The sequence below is a fragment of the Acinonyx jubatus genome, chromosome D1, assembly GCF_027475565.1.
Source record: "Acinonyx jubatus isolate Ajub_Pintada_27869175 chromosome D1, VMU_Ajub_asm_v1.0, whole genome shotgun sequence".
In the NCBI taxonomy this organism is placed as follows: Eukaryota; Metazoa; Chordata; class Mammalia; order Carnivora; family Felidae; genus Acinonyx; species Acinonyx jubatus.
Window position 1 is genome coordinate 2,557,038 of NC_069390.1, and position 20,209 is coordinate 2,577,246.

The 20,209-nt window shown below is 55.2% G+C and overlaps 1 protein-coding gene across 3 annotated transcripts; it reads left to right on the forward strand.

Annotated features, from left to right (window-relative positions):
• The first annotated feature begins 1,233 nt into the window (after positions 1-1,233).
• On the forward strand, positions 1,234-18,878 carry DHCR7 (7-dehydrocholesterol reductase). Of its 3 annotated transcripts, none has more exons than XM_027045240.2 (9): positions 1,234-1,377; positions 5,206-5,335; positions 8,081-8,184; positions 8,744-8,966; positions 10,335-10,425; positions 11,260-11,473; positions 13,489-13,693; positions 14,461-14,592; positions 17,622-18,878. In XM_027045240.2, exons 3-9 carry the CDS (start codon positions 8,087-8,089, stop codon positions 18,084-18,086), a joined length of 1,428 nt encoding a protein of 475 aa, XP_026901041.1. In that variant the 5' UTR covers positions 1,234-1,377; positions 5,206-5,335; positions 8,081-8,086; the 3' UTR covers positions 18,087-18,878. The 3 variants fall into 3 exon arrangements, with proteins under 3 accessions (XP_026901041.1, XP_026901043.1, XP_026901042.1); XM_027045242.2 differs by lacking the exon at positions 1,234-1,377 and adding an exon at positions 1,403-1,523; XM_027045241.2 differs by lacking the exon at positions 1,234-1,377 and adding an exon at positions 4,866-4,989.
• The last annotated feature ends 1,331 nt before the right edge of the window (positions 18,879-20,209 follow it).

Below are 20,209 nucleotides of genomic sequence, written 5' to 3' on the forward strand. Positions count from 1 at the left end.
GAAAAGAAAGGAGAAAGAAAGAAAAGAAAGGAAGGAAGGAAGGAAGGAAGGAAGGAAGGAAGGAAGGAAGGAAGGAAGGAAGGGAAAGAAGGAAGGAAAGAAAAAGAAAGAAAGAAAAGGTAAAAAGGCTGGGACTGTGCTCTAGATTAAGGAATGCTAAGGAACCTTCACAACTAGATGCATGGTGATTCCCAATTGGATACTGACTTTTACTGATAGCTGTAAAGGACATTATGGGGACAATTGGGGGAAGCTGAATATGGACATTAGATAATAGCATTGGGTTGAGGCGAAATTTCCTGAGGGTCATGCATTTTATTTTGGTAACGTGAGACATGGATGCTGAAGTATTTAGGAGGAGGATGTCACCTGCAGGGAATTAATAGTTGAGGATAAAAAGTGGGGTAGAGGTGATAGAAAGAAATAAATTGTGGCAAACTGTTGTCAGCTGCTGAATCTAGGTATATGGGTGTTCACTCTAGTCTATGTTCACCTGGTTTGTATGTTTGACATTTTTTCAAAATAAAAAAACTGCAGGGGAAAAAAACCTGTCACTATGAGGGACACAGAGGTGTGCCAATCAGATCCGGATGCAAACCGAGGCCTTAGGCCTTCGTCCCAAATGTTGGCCTGCAGACACCTTCTGTGGCCCACCCCTCCAGGGGCTGCTCGAGTTGCACAGCGGCCCTTCCCAAGGCCATGTCCTTGCAAGGGTGGCCCTGTGCCCTTTTCCAGACGCAGGAGCATGTGGCTTGGGCATTCCTGTCCAGGAGGACGGCTGTGGTGTGCTGTTATCACCGGAGCTGTCCCGTGCGCAAACTCGTCGCCCAAGGCCACCTTGCGTCACAGCTCAACTTCTCCCTCCTTCCACCCCTGCTGCTTCTTCCCCTCCCACCTCGCAGGGTGATCCCGACCCTAAACTGCGTCTCCCTCACTTCTGGGGAAACCAGACCCGCCGGGCCTCCCAGCAGAGCCCCCTCCGACACCCCCAAATCAAACTGGTACACGCTCAACCTCTCCCGCCCTGCGCGCATCCTCGCCACACCACCTTCGTTATCTGACACCCTCCCTATCTGACGCGGCCCGAGCAGGTGCGGGGTCCCGCTGGCGCCGCCCGCCCGCCCGCCCGCCAGCCGCGGGGCGGGCCCTCGGCCGTCAATCTCGCGGCCCGCCGGCGCCGAGTGGCGCCTGCGGTGGTCCGGAGTCAGCTCAGGGGGTGGGGCGAGGCGCGCGGCCAATCGCGGGTCTCGGGGCCGCCGGCCGCGCCGGGGCCGATTGGTCGTCTGTAGGAACGCGTCAGCCTGGGGGCGGGGCTTCGGGTGGGCCCTGCCAGGCCGGGACTCCGGGACGCGGGCGGGTTCGGAGCCGGGCGCTCGGGTGAGCGGGGGCGGTGCAGCAGGTGGGGGGCCCGCGGGTCGGCGGGGCGTGCGCGGGTCGAGATGCTGTGCGTGCAGGTGAACCGGCGGGGGTGGTCGAGGGCGGGGTGCCCGCTCTGTGCCCCCCTGAGCTCTTCCTGCAGCAACGTGAGTAAAGAACCAGGCGCCACATCGGGTGCCCAGATTTAAGACGCGGGCAACGAGGGGCTGCCCAGTGGAGGGAAGAGGACCTTTTGTATCCTCTTGGTAGCGGAAAATGACCCGCCCAGAAGAGCGCAATTCGGCGACTTTCTTCTTGATAAAATGTTGAGGAGTCTTTTTTTGGGGGGGGGGTGCATATCCAGTTTACTTATTTATCTATTTATTATTTAATGTATTTTTAAAATTTACATCCAAGTTAGTTAGCATGTAGGGCAACAGTGATTTCCGGAGTAGATTCCTTAGTGCCCCTCCCCCATTTAGCCCATCCCCCCTCCCACAGCCCTTCCAGCATCCCTCTGTTTGTTCTCTGTATTTAAGAGTCTCTTCTGTTTTTGTCCCCTCCCTGTTTTTATATTATTTTTGCTTCCCTTCCCTTATGTTCATCTGTTTTGTCTCTTCAAGTCCTCATATGAGTGAGGTTATATATTTGTCTTTCTCTGCCTAATTTCGTTTAGTGTAATACCGTCTAGTTCCGTCCACGTAGTTGCAAATGGCAAGATTTCATTCTTTTTCATGGCCGAGTAAGACTCCATTGTATGTATATCCCACATCTTCTTGATCCATTCATCCATCCATGGCCATTTGGGCTCTTTCCATCCTTTGGCTATTGTCGATAGGGCTGCTATAAACATGGGGGTGCATGTGTCCCTTCAAAGCAGCACACCTCTATCCCTTGGATAAATGCCTCCTAGTGCGATTGCTGGGTCGTAGGGTAGTTCTATTTTTAGTTTTTGGAGGACCCTCCACACTGTTTTCCAGAGTGGCTGCACCAGCTTGCATTCCCACCAGCAGTGCAAAAGAGACCCTCTCTCTCCGCATCCTCGCCAACATCTGTCGTTGCCTGAGTTGCTCATGGGAGCCATTCTGACAGGTGTCAGGTGGTGTCTCGCTGTGGTTTTGATGTGTATTCTCCTGATGATGAGTGATGTGGAGCCTTTTTTCATGTGTCGGTCGGCCATCTGGATGTCTTCTTTGGAGAAGTGTCTATTCATGTCTTTTGCCCATTTCTTCTCTGGATTATTTGGTTTTTTGGGTGTTGAGTTTGCGAAGTTTTTTATAGATTTTGGATACTAACCCTTTATCTGATGTGTCGTTTGCAAATATCTTCTTCCATTCTGTCGGTTGCCTTTTAGTTTTGCTGATTGTTTCCTTCGCTGTGCAGAAGCTTTTGATTTTGATGAGGTCCCAATAGTTCATTTTTGTTTCTGTTTCCCTTGCTTCCGGAGACGTGTGGAGTAAGAAGTTGCTGCGGCCGAGGTCAAAGAGGTTTTTGCCTGCTTTCTCCTCGAGGACTTTGATGGCTTCCTGTCTTACACTTAGGGCTTTCATCCACTTTGAGTTTATTTTTGTGTCTGGTGTAAGAAAGTGGTCCGGGTTCATTCTTCTGCGTGTTGCTGTCCAGTTTTCCCAGCACCCCTTGCTGAAGAGACTGTCTTTATCCCATCGGATATTGTTTCCTGCTTTGTTAAAGATTAGTTGGCCATACGTTTGTGGGTCCATTTCTGGGTTCTCTATTCTGTTCCATTGACCTGAGTGTCTGTTCTTGTGCCAATACCATACTTTCTTGATGATGACAGCTTTGTGATATGGCTTGAAGTCCGAGTCTGGCTTGTTTTTTTTCCCAAAAATACATGAGTAGCTGGGTTATGGGCGATGAGAAACAGGGGCCGTGAGAGGCCCATTGTAAAGTTCAGAATAACTGCTGATAACAGCTAATCTTCCTGGGTGCAGTGCCAGGTACTATTCTAGCGGGCAGCCAAGAGCGTTTCTTGGAACCTTCTCTGAACAGCACCCGGTCGGGTTTGGAGACTTGTTAGTCTGAGAGTAATAGAGACTGAGAAATACAGACCTGCCCAAACTGAACCTAAGATGAAAACGGATGATAAAGATCAGAATCTGTGAGAGGGTGATTAGCTGCTCTCCTGGTGCGAAGACAGTTCTTTCCAGAGGCTGGGTAGACCTGCCTGTCCACCCAGCATCTACTCATAGGAATTTATGGGGTCCGGGAGGGCTCTGAGCACTCGGTGCCATGACCTCATATCCTTGAGTAAGTGGGTGACAGCTGCTTTGTGGATGAGGAAAACAGGCCTGGCAAGTGTTGCCACAAGTCGAATTCTAAGCGAGCAGCAGGATCCGGTCCTGCTGAGAACTCACAGCCTTGATGGTGACCGAGGGACCCCCCGGGCATTTACTGCACCAGCCCCCAGGATCTCTGCCATGGTGCCTGGTGTCTAGTGCATCCCCAAATTACTACATCTTCAAGATGCCAAAAAGCTGCTAAGTCATCTGTTGTGTGGGTCTCAGCCCATAGATAGTGATGCTGTGGGCGGGAATGCCCGAGGCACCCTCCTGGGCTCATGTTACTGTGGCGAGTCCCCCCTCCCCACCAGCATGGCTGGATCATCCTTTGGGTCCTTATAATTGCAGGACCCACCTTAGCAACAAGCACTGGGGAGCTCCGAGGAGCAAGGTTTATCACTCACAGGTCCTGGAGGGTACGCAGAATGCCCAGAGCCACAGTGAGCTCATGGGTGGGGAGAGAGAGAGAGAGTGTGTGTGTGTATAGATCTGGGGCTCTGCCTTCTTTAGGCTCAAGGGTGGAGGCCTGAGGTTTCATGGGTTCACTCTTTATTGGCCAGTTAAAACATAAGAGTGGGAATAAGGGCTTGGGAAGAAGTGAATCCTGCAGCGGTCAGCCATCTTGGTCTTCTAGGGCTTTCTGAAAGGGTGGGAGTGGCCTGGTTCCTTCTCTGGTCGTTTTGCTGGTAGCTGGGTCAAGCAGCAGCAATATGTTTATTTGGGATGGATGTCTTTGCCACAAGTGCCTTGGCAGTCAGAAGCTTGAGGTCAGGCACTTATACTGCGTCATCCTCAGACCCTCAGGACCGGTGTCCCTTTAGCTTTGGCCCGTGGAACTAAAAAACCAGTTGAAAGAGCTGACCAGGGTGCCGGAAAGCCCCATCCATTTCCCTGGCTCATCTTTAGTGTGGGACACTAACCATCCCTCATCCAGCTTTAATAACAGAACCTCATGCGCATAGGCATTCATGACCCCAGACACTCAGGAAGGTCACTGGGTCCCGTGAGTGTACAGAGGGCCAGGCTCCAAGCCCAGGTCACTCTTGCTGCTGCTCTGTGTTCTTAGGCTCTCACTGGCTCCTAGAATGTACCAATGGAATGTGCTAACTCTAGGGGGCTTGATTTGGGCTGATGCACGCATGAGCAAGCTTCTAGTAATGTTGCAGAGGAATACGTGGCCGCTTGGTATAAGTCTTCAAAGGAAATGCCTTTTGGTTCATTGCTATCCGTCAGGTCTGCAGCTGCCTGTTAAGGCTCATGTCTGAGGTGACGCTTTCCATGGAGATCTCTATTCAGTGCCACCCATTGTCATCAAGTACCTACCATTTGCCAGGTACTGTGTGTACCAGGCAAAGAAGCTGGGTGGTAATACTCCCTTCCACCTCCCCTCCCATGTGGGCTGTCTTCCACTTTTGAACCTTGGCACACTGACCTTGTACTTCTTGCTTGGTTCCAACAGGCCTTGAATAAATACTGTGTGGGTCCTGATCTACCTTCGGTCCTGAAATGTCAGCAACCTGATGTATTTATCATCTTTGTGTCCCTGCAGGACTTTGTTCAGTGGGTTGAGAAGGGTCAAGCAGGCCTTGTGAATCATAAGAGTCTAGAGATTTTAGAGCAGCCCATTCAAGAAGGACGACTTCAATTCTGTTGTGAAATCCCTACACAAGAGGTTGGAGGTAAGCATGTCTCAGCACTGTTGTTCATGGGCATAGACAGTGACTTTTTAGCTTTGAAAAAGTAGACAGCTGGTTCATCAACTCCTGTCTGTGAGTCTTAGGAACAAAATAAAATATACCCCAAATACCTCCTTCTCCCCTGTTTCCACATACCTTTTGCCAAGAATATGACTTACACGTTGATTATAGGATTCATTGCTTATGCCTGAGGGGACTCCTGGGTGAATGAATTCTATAATCTCAAAAAATACTTATTTGGCCTTATTTTAACCTGTAGAAGATACACTTTTTCCTTTTAGCAGCGTTTTCTGTTTGGCCTTTCCACACTTAGTTCTTTTTTTTTTTTTTAAAGTAGGATCCACACCCAACGTGGTGCTTAAACTCACAACCTGAGATCAAGAGTCTCATGCCCCACTGACTGAGCCAGCCAGACGCCCCTACCACACTTAGTTCCGAGCCTATAGGTTTCTGGCTGTTTCGCAGTTTTCTACCGTGTTTAATCAAGGTGACTGCCATGCACCAGGCTCTGTATTCGGTTTTGGGGCTGTAGAGTTGGAAGGTCCATAAAGAGTTCTTCACCCTGCCTTGTACATCATAGACAGACATTCCATAAACTAACCTGTGAAAATTAAGTGATAACGGGTACAGTTCCCACACTGCAAATGAAAATGCTTTTTGTCGCTGAAATTTTTTTTAACGAATGTACCTTTGTATTAAAGTACTTTATCCAAAAGACATTTTTCCAAAAGAAATTAGTGTTAAAAGGCTGATGCATAGAATAAACAGCTCCCTACTTCATCCCATAGTCTTCGTTCCCAGAAGCAAATACTTTTCATTCTTGTAGTTACTTCTGTGTTGCTGTTTTTACCCGCTTATTTTTAAATGATTTGCTTTTGTCACTCCCAACTTCACATGTCCTTCTGCATCCAAACATCTACCAGCCTGTAGCCAGATATTACGTTGTTATGACAAAGTTGCTAGTATTTACTGTTAAGCCAACTAACGTACTACAATTATGGTGTTTGTTGTTGTTTTTCCCCTTTGTGTGACTTTTGATTTTTCCTGGAGTTCGTGATTGCCTCACTTTTTCCACTTAAAAACTCAGGTTTTTATGCATCTGTCATTATTTTTTTTCTGAATGCTATAACAGAGCTTCATATATATCCATAATTTTTCTACACACTCTAACACAATAAAATTCATCATTTCTATTCTCCCTCCTGCTGTAGCCATTCATTTTGTACCAAGGTGGACTGGTTACTGTCTGGTGCACTGCACAGTTCTCATCCCCTCATCCTTTCTCTCGGCTTTCTTTTTGTAGTTTTCTTGGATCCTGTGTCTTCTCCGAATAATAATTAACCTGCAAATGGAATTCTAGGTTGCAAAAAAGTTTCCCTCAAAGTTTTTAAAGTTTTCCATCATGGTCTTCTAGAATCCAACTGGTTGCTGATACGATTCTTAATCCTGGATTTTTTTTTAATGTTTATTTATTTGGCAGGGGGAGGGGCAGAGAGAAAGAGGGAGAGAGAGAATCCCAAGCAGGCTCCATGCTTAGTGCAGAGCCTGACATGGGGCCCAATCCCATGACCATGATTTCATGATGTGAGCCAAAATCGGAAGTCAGATGCTCAACCGAATGAGCCACAGAGGCGCCCCTCTTTTAGAGCTTTTCTCTAAAAGCCTTTAAAATCATGTTTTCTTACCTCCAATGAAACTTCACTGTTAGAACTTATTCTGGAAGTGTAGATGTCACTGCTTCCCCCTTGGACAAGTTCAGTTCTTTCACCTTTTTTTTTAGAGTGATTATTTATTGAATGCACTGTCCTAGGACTTGGTAGTAGAGCAGTGGATAGGACACGTGGTTCCTGCCCTTGGGGAGCTTACATTCTAATGGAGGGAGACAGTCAATAGACACACACTCAAATAAATTAAAGAATTCTACATAATGAGAACATGAGAAAATAAAGTAGCAGGTGGAGTGCCTCAGCAGGGGACTACAGGCAGTGTAGAAGCACTGATTGGCTTGTATATTGGTTCAAGATGAATGGCTATGGGGGAGAGGGGGCATGGAAATGATAAATTTTATTGTGTTTGAATATGTAGAAAAGTTGCTGGTATGTACATTAGCTGTGGTAGAGCATTCACAAAAAAACGTTAGCGATAGACACATAGAAATCTTCACAGATGGAAAAAGTGGGGCGCCCATTAACTCCAGGAAATATAAAAAGTCACACTAAGGAGGGGCCATTTTACAAAAGTCCCGAATGAGGAGACCTGTAAATTAAGTTCTAAGCAGAAGCAGCAGGTGTCATGAACAAGATGAACCATATCCAAGGGGCGTTAAAGACCCCGTGTGCCTGGATTGGAAGGTATGAGGAGAGAGGGGTGGGGGGGAAAGCAGGCAGGAGCGGATCGCAAGAGGCCTCTGAGCCATGGCTGACCCACCCGGTTCATGCGGTTAAGAGGGCGTTCTGTCGCAACCTGGAGAATTAATCAAGATGAGCGAGAGAAGTAGGAGGGCCAGGTGGGAGGTTATTGTAGATTCCAGGAGAGAGAGACTGAAGTGCAGTCTACAATCTCTTCCCTGCCTGGAACCTGCCATCTAGAACAAGGTAGCGAGTAGGCTAGTAGAAGAGCCAGTCCTGCAGAAGTTCCGAGCAGGGGCAGGTGTGGGAGATAATGGTGGCTGTTCTCTCCCAGCCACCATTATCTCCGATCTGAGTAGGCTGTGTCTTCTTTCCTCAGGGCCCAATGGCTGCAAAGTCCCAGCCCGACGCTCCCCAAACCAAGAGTCGGGACAGCTTTGCCAACGGTGGGGCTGCCACTCAGGGGCAGTGGGGCCGTGCCTGGTAAGGCCTTGACAGTCTTCCCAACTAGAAAATGGAGTGAGATCTTAGTGAGAGGTGGCCCACCCTTGGGATCTTACGGACCAATCAAAAACATGAGTTTTATCATTAAGACTAACGAGAGATAAGCCGTCGCCCATTTTGTAAAGTAAGGGATTGGAGAAGGAATGAAAAGCTGGCTAAAATGGGCTGGCTCTGGTGGCGCAGTATCCTGTTGTCTGTATCCTCCTTGGATCGGAGGGCGTGGGGACTTGGGAGTGGGTGAGTGGCCCCCGCGGCCCGGAACTGGAGAGCCTCTGGCCTTGTGGGTCGCGAAAGGCCTCCCAGCGTTCGTATTCCGGGCTCCGGGCTTCCTGTGGATGTCCTCAGATCTGTCAGCCTCCCCGGAGCTGGCAGTGAAGCACACACATTGAGCGGTTCCTGCAGGCAATGGGGAGCCCTTTGCACCGAGAGCGAACGGCTGTTGGAAACAACGGGACCCGTCCGCACGTGCGGTGCGTTGTCGAGGAGGCCACGCGGCCAGGGGGGCCCCCGCGTGACTGCCTGCCATCTGCTGTTGCAGGGAGGTGGACTGGTTTTCGCTGGCCAGCGTCCTCTTTCTGCTGCTTTTGGCCCCTTTCATCGTATACTACTTCATCATGGCATGTGACCAGTACGGCTGCTCCCTCACTGCCCCTGTGGTGGACCTCGCCACCCGGCGCGCTCATCTCGCAGACATCTGGGCCAAGACGCCGGCCGTGACGAAGGAAGCGGCCCAGCTCTACGCCTTGTGGGTCACGTTCCAGGTCAGCCTCCCTGGAGGGTGGTTGGGGCACGGCGGGCGTGCGGCATCCCTCCGGCCGGGAGAGTCCTGGCCGTTGGTCCTGGAAATGGGATCTGGGCTCGGGTTGGCGTTCTCCTTCCCGGGACCCGGCAGGGCATCACGGTGTCTGACGCACCTTCAGTGGGAGCCTCCCCGTAGTTCAGGGGCGTGTGCAGCCCTGCGGGCACATGCCGAGAAGTAGGGAGCGAGACCCTGTGGGAGGGAGTGAGGCAGGGCTGGCCCGGGGAAGCCCCATGCACGACGGGAAGCGTATCTTATCAGTAGCCCCTGAGAAGGAGCATTCTGGCCCCCAGAGGTACGCTCTCGGTTACGAGAGACCCCACCCGGCAAAGCCAAGGCCTGTGTTCCCAGCAGGTGGCCACACGGTCCTGGCCACGGACGTCCTCGACTCCGTTGTGACCCCACTGGCCTTTGGGACCAGAAGTTCACCAGGAAGGAGCCGTTTGCACAGAGGACCTGGTGAACAGGGAGAGCTGTTTATCATCTGAATCCAGGGAAAAGGTGGCGGGAGAAGGCTCCCTCCACACCCCGGGTTCCCTGCCCCAGAGGAAAGCTCCAGCCGTTCGTCGCGGTTCCTCCTCAGGGTGCCAGCTTGTGGGCGTTAGAGCCCCTCTCATTTCTGGTCTCTTGGTCCCGTTGGGTGAAAAGATGAGAAGGGGCAGCAGGAATCACAGAAGCCTAAAAGTAGAGATATCAGAGGCCTAGCGGCTAAAACAAACGTTACGCAGCCATCTGAAGGAAGCACTCACCTGTGCTACAGCATGGATGGACCTTGAGAACATTCGCTGAGTGAAAGCAGCCAGTTACGGAAGGCCCCAGGGCGCCGTGATTCCATTTATGTGAAACACCAGCGTGCGAAAGTCCGTAGAGACAGAAAGTGGGTTAATGGTTGTTGGGGGGGCAGCGGGAGGGGTTGGGGAGCGACTGCTAATGGGGGTGGTGAATGTGTCCGGGTGGTGGTGCTTGCTCACTGTGTAAATGCGCTAAATGACACTGAAAACGTGTCACGAGGGCGACTTGTACGGCCGGGAATTCTTGCAAATTTTTAAATGGCTCCAGAAACGTGAGTGGGAAGGGCTCGTGGGCTCTCCTGCAGGGAGACTGCATTGCTGCTTTGGGCCAGTAATGAACTTCCTGCTCGGGGCTCCTCCCCCTTCAGAGCCCCCGGCTGGCCTGCCTGCCGCCAGGGCTCCAGAGCCACACACTTCCGGAAGGAGTACCCGACTGTAACCTGGATTTCTGCCACGGGTCGCATCGGTTAACGAAAGCAAGGGTCAAGCAGACCCCCCAGGCCATGGGTCAAGCAGCTTAAAATCCCCACCCACTGCAGGTGCTTTTGTACTCAGCGCTGCCTGACTTCTGCCATAAGTTCCTGCCCGGCTACGTGGGAGGCGTTCAAGAGGGCGCCGTGACCCCCGCAGGTAACCTGAGCCCGTGGGCCTCCCTTCTCCTCTCCCTGCCTCTTTGTCTCATGGGGCCTGCCCTCTCCCAGGCGGCTCCCGTCCCCAGGTGTGCTCACACTTGAAAGTGTGACAAAGTGACAAAATGAGTGTGAATTTTGCTCGGCCACTGCCGCGGCCCCGGGCCCCAGTCGTCTCAGGGCAGCCTGGGACTGACCCGGCCGTGAGTTGGAACATCAGGCCCTTCGGTGAACAGAGGGCTGAGTGGTCCCCGGCCCCACGGCCGGTTGTCACAGCTGGGATCCTGGAGCATCTCCCCACCGAGAACACCACAGCCACCAGCGGCGTCCAGGAGGGGTGGCTCCTGTTCAGGTCACCCAGAGCCCTGCAGGGGGGGACGCCACCCCTGTCCCTGCCTGCAGACAGCCCCCAGGGCCGCGGGGAGGCTGTGGTGCTTGCTGACAAGTATGTTAGGGGCATCCTCACTCCCTAGCAAACTGCATCCATCCATCCACCCGTTCACCCACCTACCCACCCACTGGCCCCCCAGCCGGAGCTCACTAGGGAGAATCAGAACCAAAGGGTGAGTCTGCCCGTTCCCTCGTCCAAGGACCCCGAAAGCAGGAGCAGTTAATCCCTGGACTAACAGCGTGATGTGTGCTGCTGGCATTTTGGCCCGGGGCCCCGAGCTGTAGGGGAAGCTGACCGGCTTCCGGGCCTTGGCCTGGGTGTCCCAGACGGGCCCCCGAGCAGTAGACGAGGCCCAGAAAGCAAGTAGGGCCTGGGCTGGCCCCCCCCCCCCGCCGCCCCGTTTTCAAGCGGAAACACTTTGATTTTTAAATCGTCGCTCTGCAGGGGTTATTAACAAGTATGAAATCAACGGCCTGCAGGCGTGGCTCATCACGCACCTTCTCTGGTTTGCAAACTCGCACTTCCTGTCACTGTTCTCCCCCACCATCATCTTCGACAACTGGATACCGCTGCTGTGGTGCGCCAACATCCTCGGCTACGCGGTTTCCACCTTCGCAATGATCAAGGGCTACTTCTTCCCCACCAATGCCAAAGACTGGTACGTTCTTCGGCGGCTGGTCAAGCCTAACGTGGGATGTGGATGCTTCCACCGCTAACCTTTCTCTGTGACCTTGGGATAGGAGTCGTGAAGCCCTGAGGATCAAGAATCCTTGAAGGGGGAGCCTGATGGAACCCGCTTGATTCTGCGGAACATCCTTTCTATGTGTCTGGGGGCCTTCCTCTGCCTTAGGAAGCATGCAGTTGAAGGTGGCCAAGTCCATCTTTGGCGGAGTCGTCACCCGTAGGGCTGTCACGGGAGCAGGGAGGTCAGCCCGTTGCTTCCATTTGGGAACATGAGTGTGGCCTGGAACAATCTTAGTGAGGAGTGTGGTTATCTCAGTGGCTTCAGTGTAGCACTTCCCAGGGAGAGCCTGACTGGTTGTTGCCTTCTCATGGAAGTCTTGGGTTGTGCTCCCCACAGCCAGCCTTCTCTTCACCTAGCTCTTTATCCATCCACCAACCCATCCACCCACCATCATCCATCCATCCACCCATCCACCCATTCACCCACCTACCCAGCCACTCATCCAACCCATCCACCCACCCATCCACCAGCATTCATCCACCCACCCATCCATCCACCATCATCCATCTACCCATCCATCTAATCCATCCACCCACCCATCCATCCACCATCATCCATCCATCCACCCATCCACCCACCTACCCACCCATCCATCCACCCATCCATCCTCTATCCACCCACCCATCCCTCCACCATCATCCACCATCATCCATCCACCCACCTATCCATCCATCTACCCATCCTTCCATCTATCCACTCATCCATCCATCCACCATCATCCATCCATCCACCATCATCCATCCATCCATCCATCCCATCCACTCACCCGTCCATCTAACCCACCTACCCACCCACCCATCTAATGCATCCATCCGTCAATCCATCTATCTACCTACCTACCCATCTAACCATTCAATCCATCTATTCCATTCATCCCACTTGTTCATCCACCTGTTCACCCCTATCCTTCATCCCTTGCTCCTTCAATCCCTCCATCCATCCCTCCCTCCAACAACAGATGTTGGTTGGGTTCGTCCTGTAGATGGGTGTAAGCAGTCACAAACAAGATTCTTATGCTTGGGTGCCTACATTTTAGTCCCAAATACATTTAGGGGCCCAAATAAAAAGAAAATGTGTTTCCTTTAACTCTTGCTCTTGGGAAATGTCTCTGGATGACGGTGCTTTGTGGTCTGTGTGGTAATTAAGTAATGAGGCTGATCTTCTGTGGCTCATGCTAATCGTCTTTGCTGCTTTATGATCAATCACCTGTTGTAGACTTAGTATATTTTGCTTTTTTTACTTAACATAACTGAGGCACGTGGACGTGAAAATGTTTTTGCCATTAACACAGAAACCCCTATGTGTCTGCAAGTTATTTGCGAGGAGGGTCTCCATATCAGTCATCTTGGCTGATTCTCTGGTCACCCCTGGGGAGGGCTGTGGGGGAGGAACCAGGGCAACAAATGTCCAGCAAGGGTTAGTGGTGGGCCCCCAAGCCAGGCACCTTGCTCTGGACTCGACACCCTTGCTCACCCTCTACCTGGGCGGGATTTATAATTTCACTTGCCCGTGGGGACCCAGGCACCGGGAGTCACTGCAAACTGCACGCTTGGCTATGCAACGAAATCTTTGTGAAGTCAAGCCAGTTATGCAGCTCAGCCACGCCAGGCCTCAAGGGGGCCTGGGGGAGGGTGGGGAGAAGCCCAGCTGGTTGAGGGAAGACTTAAGCAGAAAGTGTGCGCTTTCCTGGGACGCAGCGAGCACCTCAGGTGCCAGGTCTCGGGGTGGCTCTGCCAGGCCATAGCCGAGTGCCAAGGGAGAGCAGGGAGGCCTTGGGAAGCAAGAGGGATCGGTGTGCGTCCTCTGGCTGCCCGCATCCCTGAGCTGACGCAAGGGCCAGGCTCGACACCCTCGTCCACGTGCACACACGGGCCCCTTGTCGCGAGACAGGCTCCTTAGCGAAACGTATCTGCTGTTTCTTTTTCAAGCAAATTCACGGGCAATTTCTTTTACGACTACATGATGGGCATTGAGTTTAACCCCCGAATCGGGAAGTGGTTCGACTTCAAGCTGTTTTTCAACGGACGCCCTGGGATCGTTGCCTGGACCCTCATCAATCTGTCCTTTGCAGCCAAGCAGCGGGAGCTCTACGGCCAAGTGACCAACGCCATGGTCCTGGTCAACGTCCTGCAGGTAGCCTGTCTGCAGCCAAAGGGGAGGGAGCTCCAAGGCTTGCTGGGCCCCGGGAAATCCTGAAAGCCAGATGTGTCTTGAAGAAACTCACTCCACTGCTCTTAGAAGGGAGTCGGGCCCCTGCCCGTGTGTCTCTGGGGAGCGAAAGGTCCCTCATTGTCTGCCGGGCGCCGCGCCGGCCCTGCGGCCTCACTGGGCTTGGGGCCTCTTTCCAGGAGACGCCTGTTAACAGCTCAAGGGTGTCGTGGTCCTGGCCACGTTCACAGTTTGTGGCCTCTGAAGCGTCTTCCCCACGTGGTCCCGTGGGTCTCAGGCGGGGTGTGAGGGGTTCATTCTCACCTTTTCCCCACCTGTGTACGAGGCCGCTGGCCACCTGGCCGTGCCGGCTGCAGGGGCGGCCGGGCGGAGGACTTCCATGCCGGCGTGGGCCCTGGTGTGTGGGGCACCTTCCCCGTGGGCTGTTCCCAGCGCCTCCACGGTGCGCGACCTGCTCTCCGAGCGCCACAGCCTGGGCATCACCGGCTGGGGCACTGCTGGGTGTCCCTCTCGGTCACTGTCTGTGGGCCCTCATCCGCTTAGACGGCAGGCTCTCTCAGGCTAAGGGCTCCCTCGCTGGCCTCCCGGGCCCCCCACGTCCCAGCCCCGTGGAGCACGTCACTGAGGAGCTCGGCGACACCCTGCGTGCCATCTCCTCATCTACGCAGGTGTGGTTTTCCCTGGGGCCCCTTGGTGGCCGTGGCCGGCACGTGACGGGTCCTGTTTTGTAGGCCATCTACGTGCTGGACTTCTTCTGGAATGAAGCCTGGTACCTGAAAACCATTGACATCTGCCACGACCACTTTGGGTGGTACTTGGGCTGGGGGGACTGCGTCTGGCTGCCATACCTCTACACGTTGCAGGTGAGGAGCGGGGTGGCCGGCCTGGCGGGGCTTGCAGCTGTCTGGTCCCCAGGCACACCCAGGGTGGCCCTCGGCAGACACAGCCAAGCATGTGCTGAGATCCCCTCTTGCACAAGTGGGGGACAGTCGAGGCTGGAGGCGGGAGGCTGCCCCGTTTCCAGGAAGAAGGAGGCTTGGTGCATTAGTGAGCTTGGGCCCCGGGACAGATACCATAGACAGGCGTGGACAACAGCCACCATCCCCATCCCGGAGGCCGGAGCCCGAGGTCCAGGCGTGGGCAGGGCTGGGTTCCCCTGAGGCCTCTCTCCTAGTGCGTGGACAGCCGTCCTCTCCCTGTGCCCTCACGGGGTTGTCCCTCTGCGCATGTCTGGGTTCTCATCACCTCTTCTTTTTCTTTTTAATATTTATTTATTTTTGAGAGAGGGACAGAGCGTTGAGTGGGGGAGGGGCAGAGAGAGGGAGACACAGAATCCAAAGCAGGCTCCAGGCTGTCAGCACAGAGCCCGATGCGGGACTCGAACCCATGAACCGTGAGTTCATGACCTGAGCCGAAGTCGGATGCTTAACCGACTGAGCCATCCAGGCGCCCCTGATCCCCTCTTCTTACAAGGACCCCAGTCACACGGGTTCAGGGCCCACCCTGGTGACCCCGTGCTACCTTACTCTTAATAGACCCACTCTCTAGATAGGTTCACATTCTGGGGTCCTGGGGGTCAGGGCTCCAACATAGGGATTTGGGGGGGACACAGGTCAGCCCATGACACTTAAGAAAGATGACAGGGTGTAGACTTTCAGTAAAAAGGAATAATTTGGCTGAACTGGGTGATGGGGGTGGTATTCATATTCACACTTATTCAAATCTTAATGCTTAAAGGAAAAGAGAATTTCTTACCTTTTTTTGTTCCTTAAATACTTCACGAGGGTCTGTGTGGCACCAGGCATGTGATGGGGACGTGGGAGCAAAGGAGACGTGTGTGGGCCCTGCCTCCTTCGGGCTCACAGCTGGTGGGAGAGTCCAGGCAGCAGGCAGCCTGGTGCAGGGAAGGGGTGCTGGAGAGAAGTGGGGTCATCGGCTCCTGAGGGAGGGCCCAGGAGGAGCCCCCGGCCTGCCACTGGCAGTTGGCAAACGCATCCGGAGATAACCACGGCCTGGCTGAGAGCAGGACGGCGAGGCTGGCGGGTGAGGACGTTCCAGATGGGTGGGCTGGCACGTGCCGTCTCACTGCACGGAGAATTCAGGAGGACGTCGGGCCAGGGCTCTGAGGGGGAGACCCTGTGCCAAGGAACAGCAGTCTGGAGTCCTCAGGAGAGGCCTGGCCTGCATCGCAGAATCGAGGTGTGGAAGCACTGGCCTGGAGAGCCGCAGGGACCGGGGTTCAGACCGGCGGGGGAGGTGGCCTTGAATGGCCCCAGACATCCCTGGAAAAGGAGGGCAGCGCCGTGTCGGGGCCGGGTGAGGCCGCGCGGGGGCACCGGAGCGGCGCTTGGCGGTGTGGCCGGGCTGCTCGGTCGCTGAACCCATCCGCCCGCCCGGCACACCACGCAGAGCTGCCTTGGGGGCAGCCGGGGGGTGCGGGGGGCGGGCCTCGCATCAGGCTCCCACGCCCTCCCAGCTCCCGCGAGAGCCCCGGCTCTGCTGCGCTGGCTGCGGCAGCTTAGACACCCTGGCCGGGTGCCACCTGCTCATGCTGTGAGTGAGGACGTCCGGGGTCAGAGAGAGGGTATGGTCAGGGCTCTCGCTTAGCCGGCAGCGAGCAGGGTGGCTGCCTGGGCAGGTTGCGCGAGAGTGGCAGGAACCAACGTGGGAAGGCTCGGTGACCTGCGCTGGGCCCGCACGGGCGAGGGGTTCTGTGCTTACAGCCGGTCGTGCGAGGCCCAGTGACGTGAACTGGCTGATCCTCTCTGTGCAGCATCCGGAACCAGGGGCCCCCGGGGAAGCAGGGGAGTCGCAGCAGAGCTGGGCTGGGGCTCCGGATGCCCTGTCCCCGTGCCGTCTATAACTCCAGGTCCTCCCTTGAGTGCCCCTCGCCGTCTGCCCAGGACCCGTGTCTCCACCTGGCTGCTCGCCCGCTCCCGGGCTCCCTGAGTCTGTGAACAGAACGATAACAGATCAAACGTGTACATGTACAAACGTGCATAGATCATGAGTGTGTGTGATCACACATCTGTGTCTCTCACTGTGAACCAGGCCTTGTTTCGGCCTCTCTTTGTATGTTGTATGTGTATCATTTCATATATCACATCATATATGTATCACAACACATCATATCACATATATCACATCATATATCAATCACATCATGTGTCATATCACATCACAGCTGCGTTAGAATTCTCTCCACACCCAGAACCAATGGGGTGTTTATGCACATCTATGTGTATACATACAACTGAATGTATGCCTGTATACGTATGTGTGTATATATTCGCACATATATACACATATTCACACACAGGAGAGAAGCAGTAACTAAGTCATGTGATCATGGGGCCCAGCAAGTCCGAAATCTTCAGGGCGGCCAGCAGGTTGGCGGTCCAAGGATGTTAGAGTCGGCTGGAGTCTGAAGGCCGTCCGTCTGCTGGTGGAATCTAGTCTTGTTCTGGCGGGAGGTTGACCTTTTTTTTTTTTTTCTTTAAGCCTTCAACTGATTGGATGAGGCCCACCTACAGGGTAGAGAACAAGCTGCTTTACTCAAAAGTCTACCAGTTTAAGTTTTATCTAAAAAAAATACCTTCCCAGCAGCTATCTGGGCACCGTGGCCTCGCCAAGGTGGCATCCAGTGGACCATCATAAAATTACATTCAGATGATACTTCTATTGTATGTTACGCTTAGGCTACATATGATGTGCGTGTGCGTGTGCGTGTAGGTACGCGGACAGGTGGGAAGGCAGGTAGGTACGCGGATCCGTTTGCCATGCATCGAGGCGGGTGCTTTTACTCACGGAAGAGGAAGCCGGCGTGTGGGATGGCGGGGCGGCTAGTCGGGGGATGCGAACCCAGGCCGTGCTGCTCCCTCTCGCCCCGCAGGGCCTGTACCTGGTCTATCACCCGGTGCAGCTGTCCACCCCCCACGCCGCGGGCGTCCTGCTGCTGGGGCTGCTAGGCTACTACATCTTCCGGATGGCCAACCATCAAAAGGACCTGTTCCGCCGCACGGACGGCCGCTGCCTGATCTGGGGCAGGAAGCCCAGGGTCATCGAGTGCTCCTACACGTCGGCCGACGGACGCAGGCACCACAGCAAGCTCCTGGTGTCGGGCTTCTGGGGCGTGGCCCGCCACCTCAACTACACGGGCGACCTGATGGGCAGCCTGGCCTACTGCCTGGCCTGCGGCGGGGGCCACCTGCTGCCCTACTTCTACATCATCTACATGACCATCCTGCTGACCCACCGCTGCCTCCGGGACGAGCACCGCTGTGCCAGCAAGTACGGCGGCGACTGGGCGCGTTACACCGCCGCTGTGCCTCACCGCCTGCTGCCCGGAATCTTCTGAAGCCCCGCCCCGTGGGAGGGGCCCCGAGCCCGGCCTGTTGGGGCTGCCTCCCGCCTCCCCCCAGGAGCTTGCGACTCCTCGTCTGGGAAATGGAAAGAGCCCGTCGCTTGGGGCGTCCCCTCCCCTTGTCCCTCGGCGAGCCCTGGGGGTTTCTAGGGCCTGCGCCCACCGGCGGAAGTGACCAGCGTTTCCCCCGCGTGTTCCGCGGGCAGGTGGGGGCCCCCCCGCTCACCTCGGGCAGCCCGCGATGACGACGTCTGTCCTCCGTGTCGTCAGCCCGAGCTCCTGTGCTGCCCGGACATCTTCGGCTCCCCACCACTTAGTCTCTCTGAATCAGTTGGGGCGCGCTGCACCAAGAAGGGGCTTCTGTTTCTAGTCTCGGTGATTCCGTTTCATTCCCTGGTCTCTCACGGCTTGGGGGGGTGCAGTGGGGGGACAGCCAAGGCGCACTCCCAGAGCATGCCGAGGTCCCGGCACCGGCCGTGACTCCCCGTGTCCGGCCCTCTGAGCATCCGGCCGCCAGCCTCGGCCTGCCGGCCCTCTGCAAGGGCTCTGCCTGCGTGCCTGGCGACTGCACACATCGGCTCAGGCGACCCAGAGAACCTGTGTACCATCCAGGGGGCCTTCTCCAGCGAGATCTGAATCCCAGCCTTGAAGAGGGGGATGTCTTCCAGGTGAATTTTTTTTACCCTGGGCACTTGCCCTTGACCCTAGGGTTTTCTTGAAAACTCTTTAAACATTACTGCCTTCGTTGACTTGGTAATTCTTTATATTAAACTTGCCCTGTCCAAACTTCTGCGTGGTTTCTGTCTCCCGGTTGGGCCTGACCGGACGTGAGGGCTCCGTTTCCCGTACGTAGAGGGGTGATGAGCTGCTTGGGCACTGCTTCAGGGCTGTGGGCACTCACGGTGGGTATTTAGGGGACTGGCGCCAGCCTCCCCCCCACCGCCCGCCAAAGGAAGAAATCCCAGCGTGGCTGCCTGCCCACGGGAGTGAACAGAGGTGCTGGGAAGCAGGCACCAGGCTTGCCTCCTGCCTGGAGAAACCAGCCAGGAAGGAGGTGTGAGCAGGGCGGCGGGCAGGGCCGGGTGGGGCCTCCCCTGCTTCCATTAGGAACAGGCTGAACAGGCTGGTGGCTTCCCCAACAGCCCAAAACCCGTGAGAGATGAGAGCTCGGGCCCCACCCAGGCCGGCTTGGAGGGTGGTTTTCCACCTTGCTGCTCACCACCCCCCACCCCTGCCGCCCGTTCATTCCAGCCCCTGGGCTGCGGGGAGGCCCAGGCGTCCTGTTTATCACAAGCCACATGTGTGGCTTGAATACTGGCCAGCCTGGGGAACCAGTGTCCTGGATGGCCCTGAGTAGAGTGGACCCTCCTCTTCCTCTCACATGGAGTGGATTCGTTTCAAAGAGGCTAGAGTGTGCTGGTTGTGAGCTCTGACCCTGGGTCCGGCGTGGAGCGGCTGTGTGACCTAGATCAGGCGACTTACCCTCTCTGTGCCTTGGCTTCCCATTTGAGAAGTAGGCAATTACTGTTTTCATGCCTTGCTTCGAGAGGGCTTCTCAGGCTGTTTGCAGAAGAGTTGTGGGTCCAAGTCTTGGATCTGCCCCTGCCCGCTAGCCCAGTCTCGTTCGTGGTAGCTCTCCCGAGCTGGGCTGTGCTGATCCTTGTTCTGTGTGCTCAGCAATTGCGAGGCTGGGCCGTGACCCTTCTTGCCGCTGCGTCATGCAAAAGAGGCCCAGCTTCTCCAGGCAAGGGCAGGGTGAGCCTGGGAACCCCTCCTCTGTGAGCCGTGAGGCTGGACCACGGGGGCCACTGTGTTACAAGACACAGGAAGTTCTCAGGAGGGGCGAAGCCTCTGGGAACACGGCCTGCCTTCTGCCTCCTCCCTGGGAGAGGGGCTGCTGGACCCCCACGGCCAGGTGGGCTGGCCCGGGCCCCAGGGGGGCCAGCACAGAAGGGATGGTGAAGGCTCGTGGCCGGTGGCGAGGTGGGAGGGGGCCCCGCTCTGGAAAAGGGTCAGTCTGCCTCCCTTGGGCCTCGCCGGGCGTCAGCAGCCCCCAGGACAGGGCGGCCGCCGGAACCTGTGCGGCCACATCCAGAGGGGCCGCTGCCCACGAGGAG

Excerpts from the sequence above, each read along its gene's own strand:
- DHCR7 (XM_027045240.2), top strand. The coding sequence starts at position 8,087 with ATGGCTGCAAAGTCCCAGCCCGACGCTCCCCAAACCAAGAGTCGGGAC. Across the intron at positions 8,185-8,743 it reads GGGCAGTGGGGCCGTGCCTG|GGAGGTGGACTGGTTTTCGC; the intron begins GTAAGGCCTTGA and ends CTGCTGTTGCAG. Across the intron at positions 10,426-11,259 it reads GGGCGCCGTGACCCCCGCAG|GGGTTATTAACAAGTATGAA; the intron begins GTAACCTGAGCC and ends GTCGCTCTGCAG.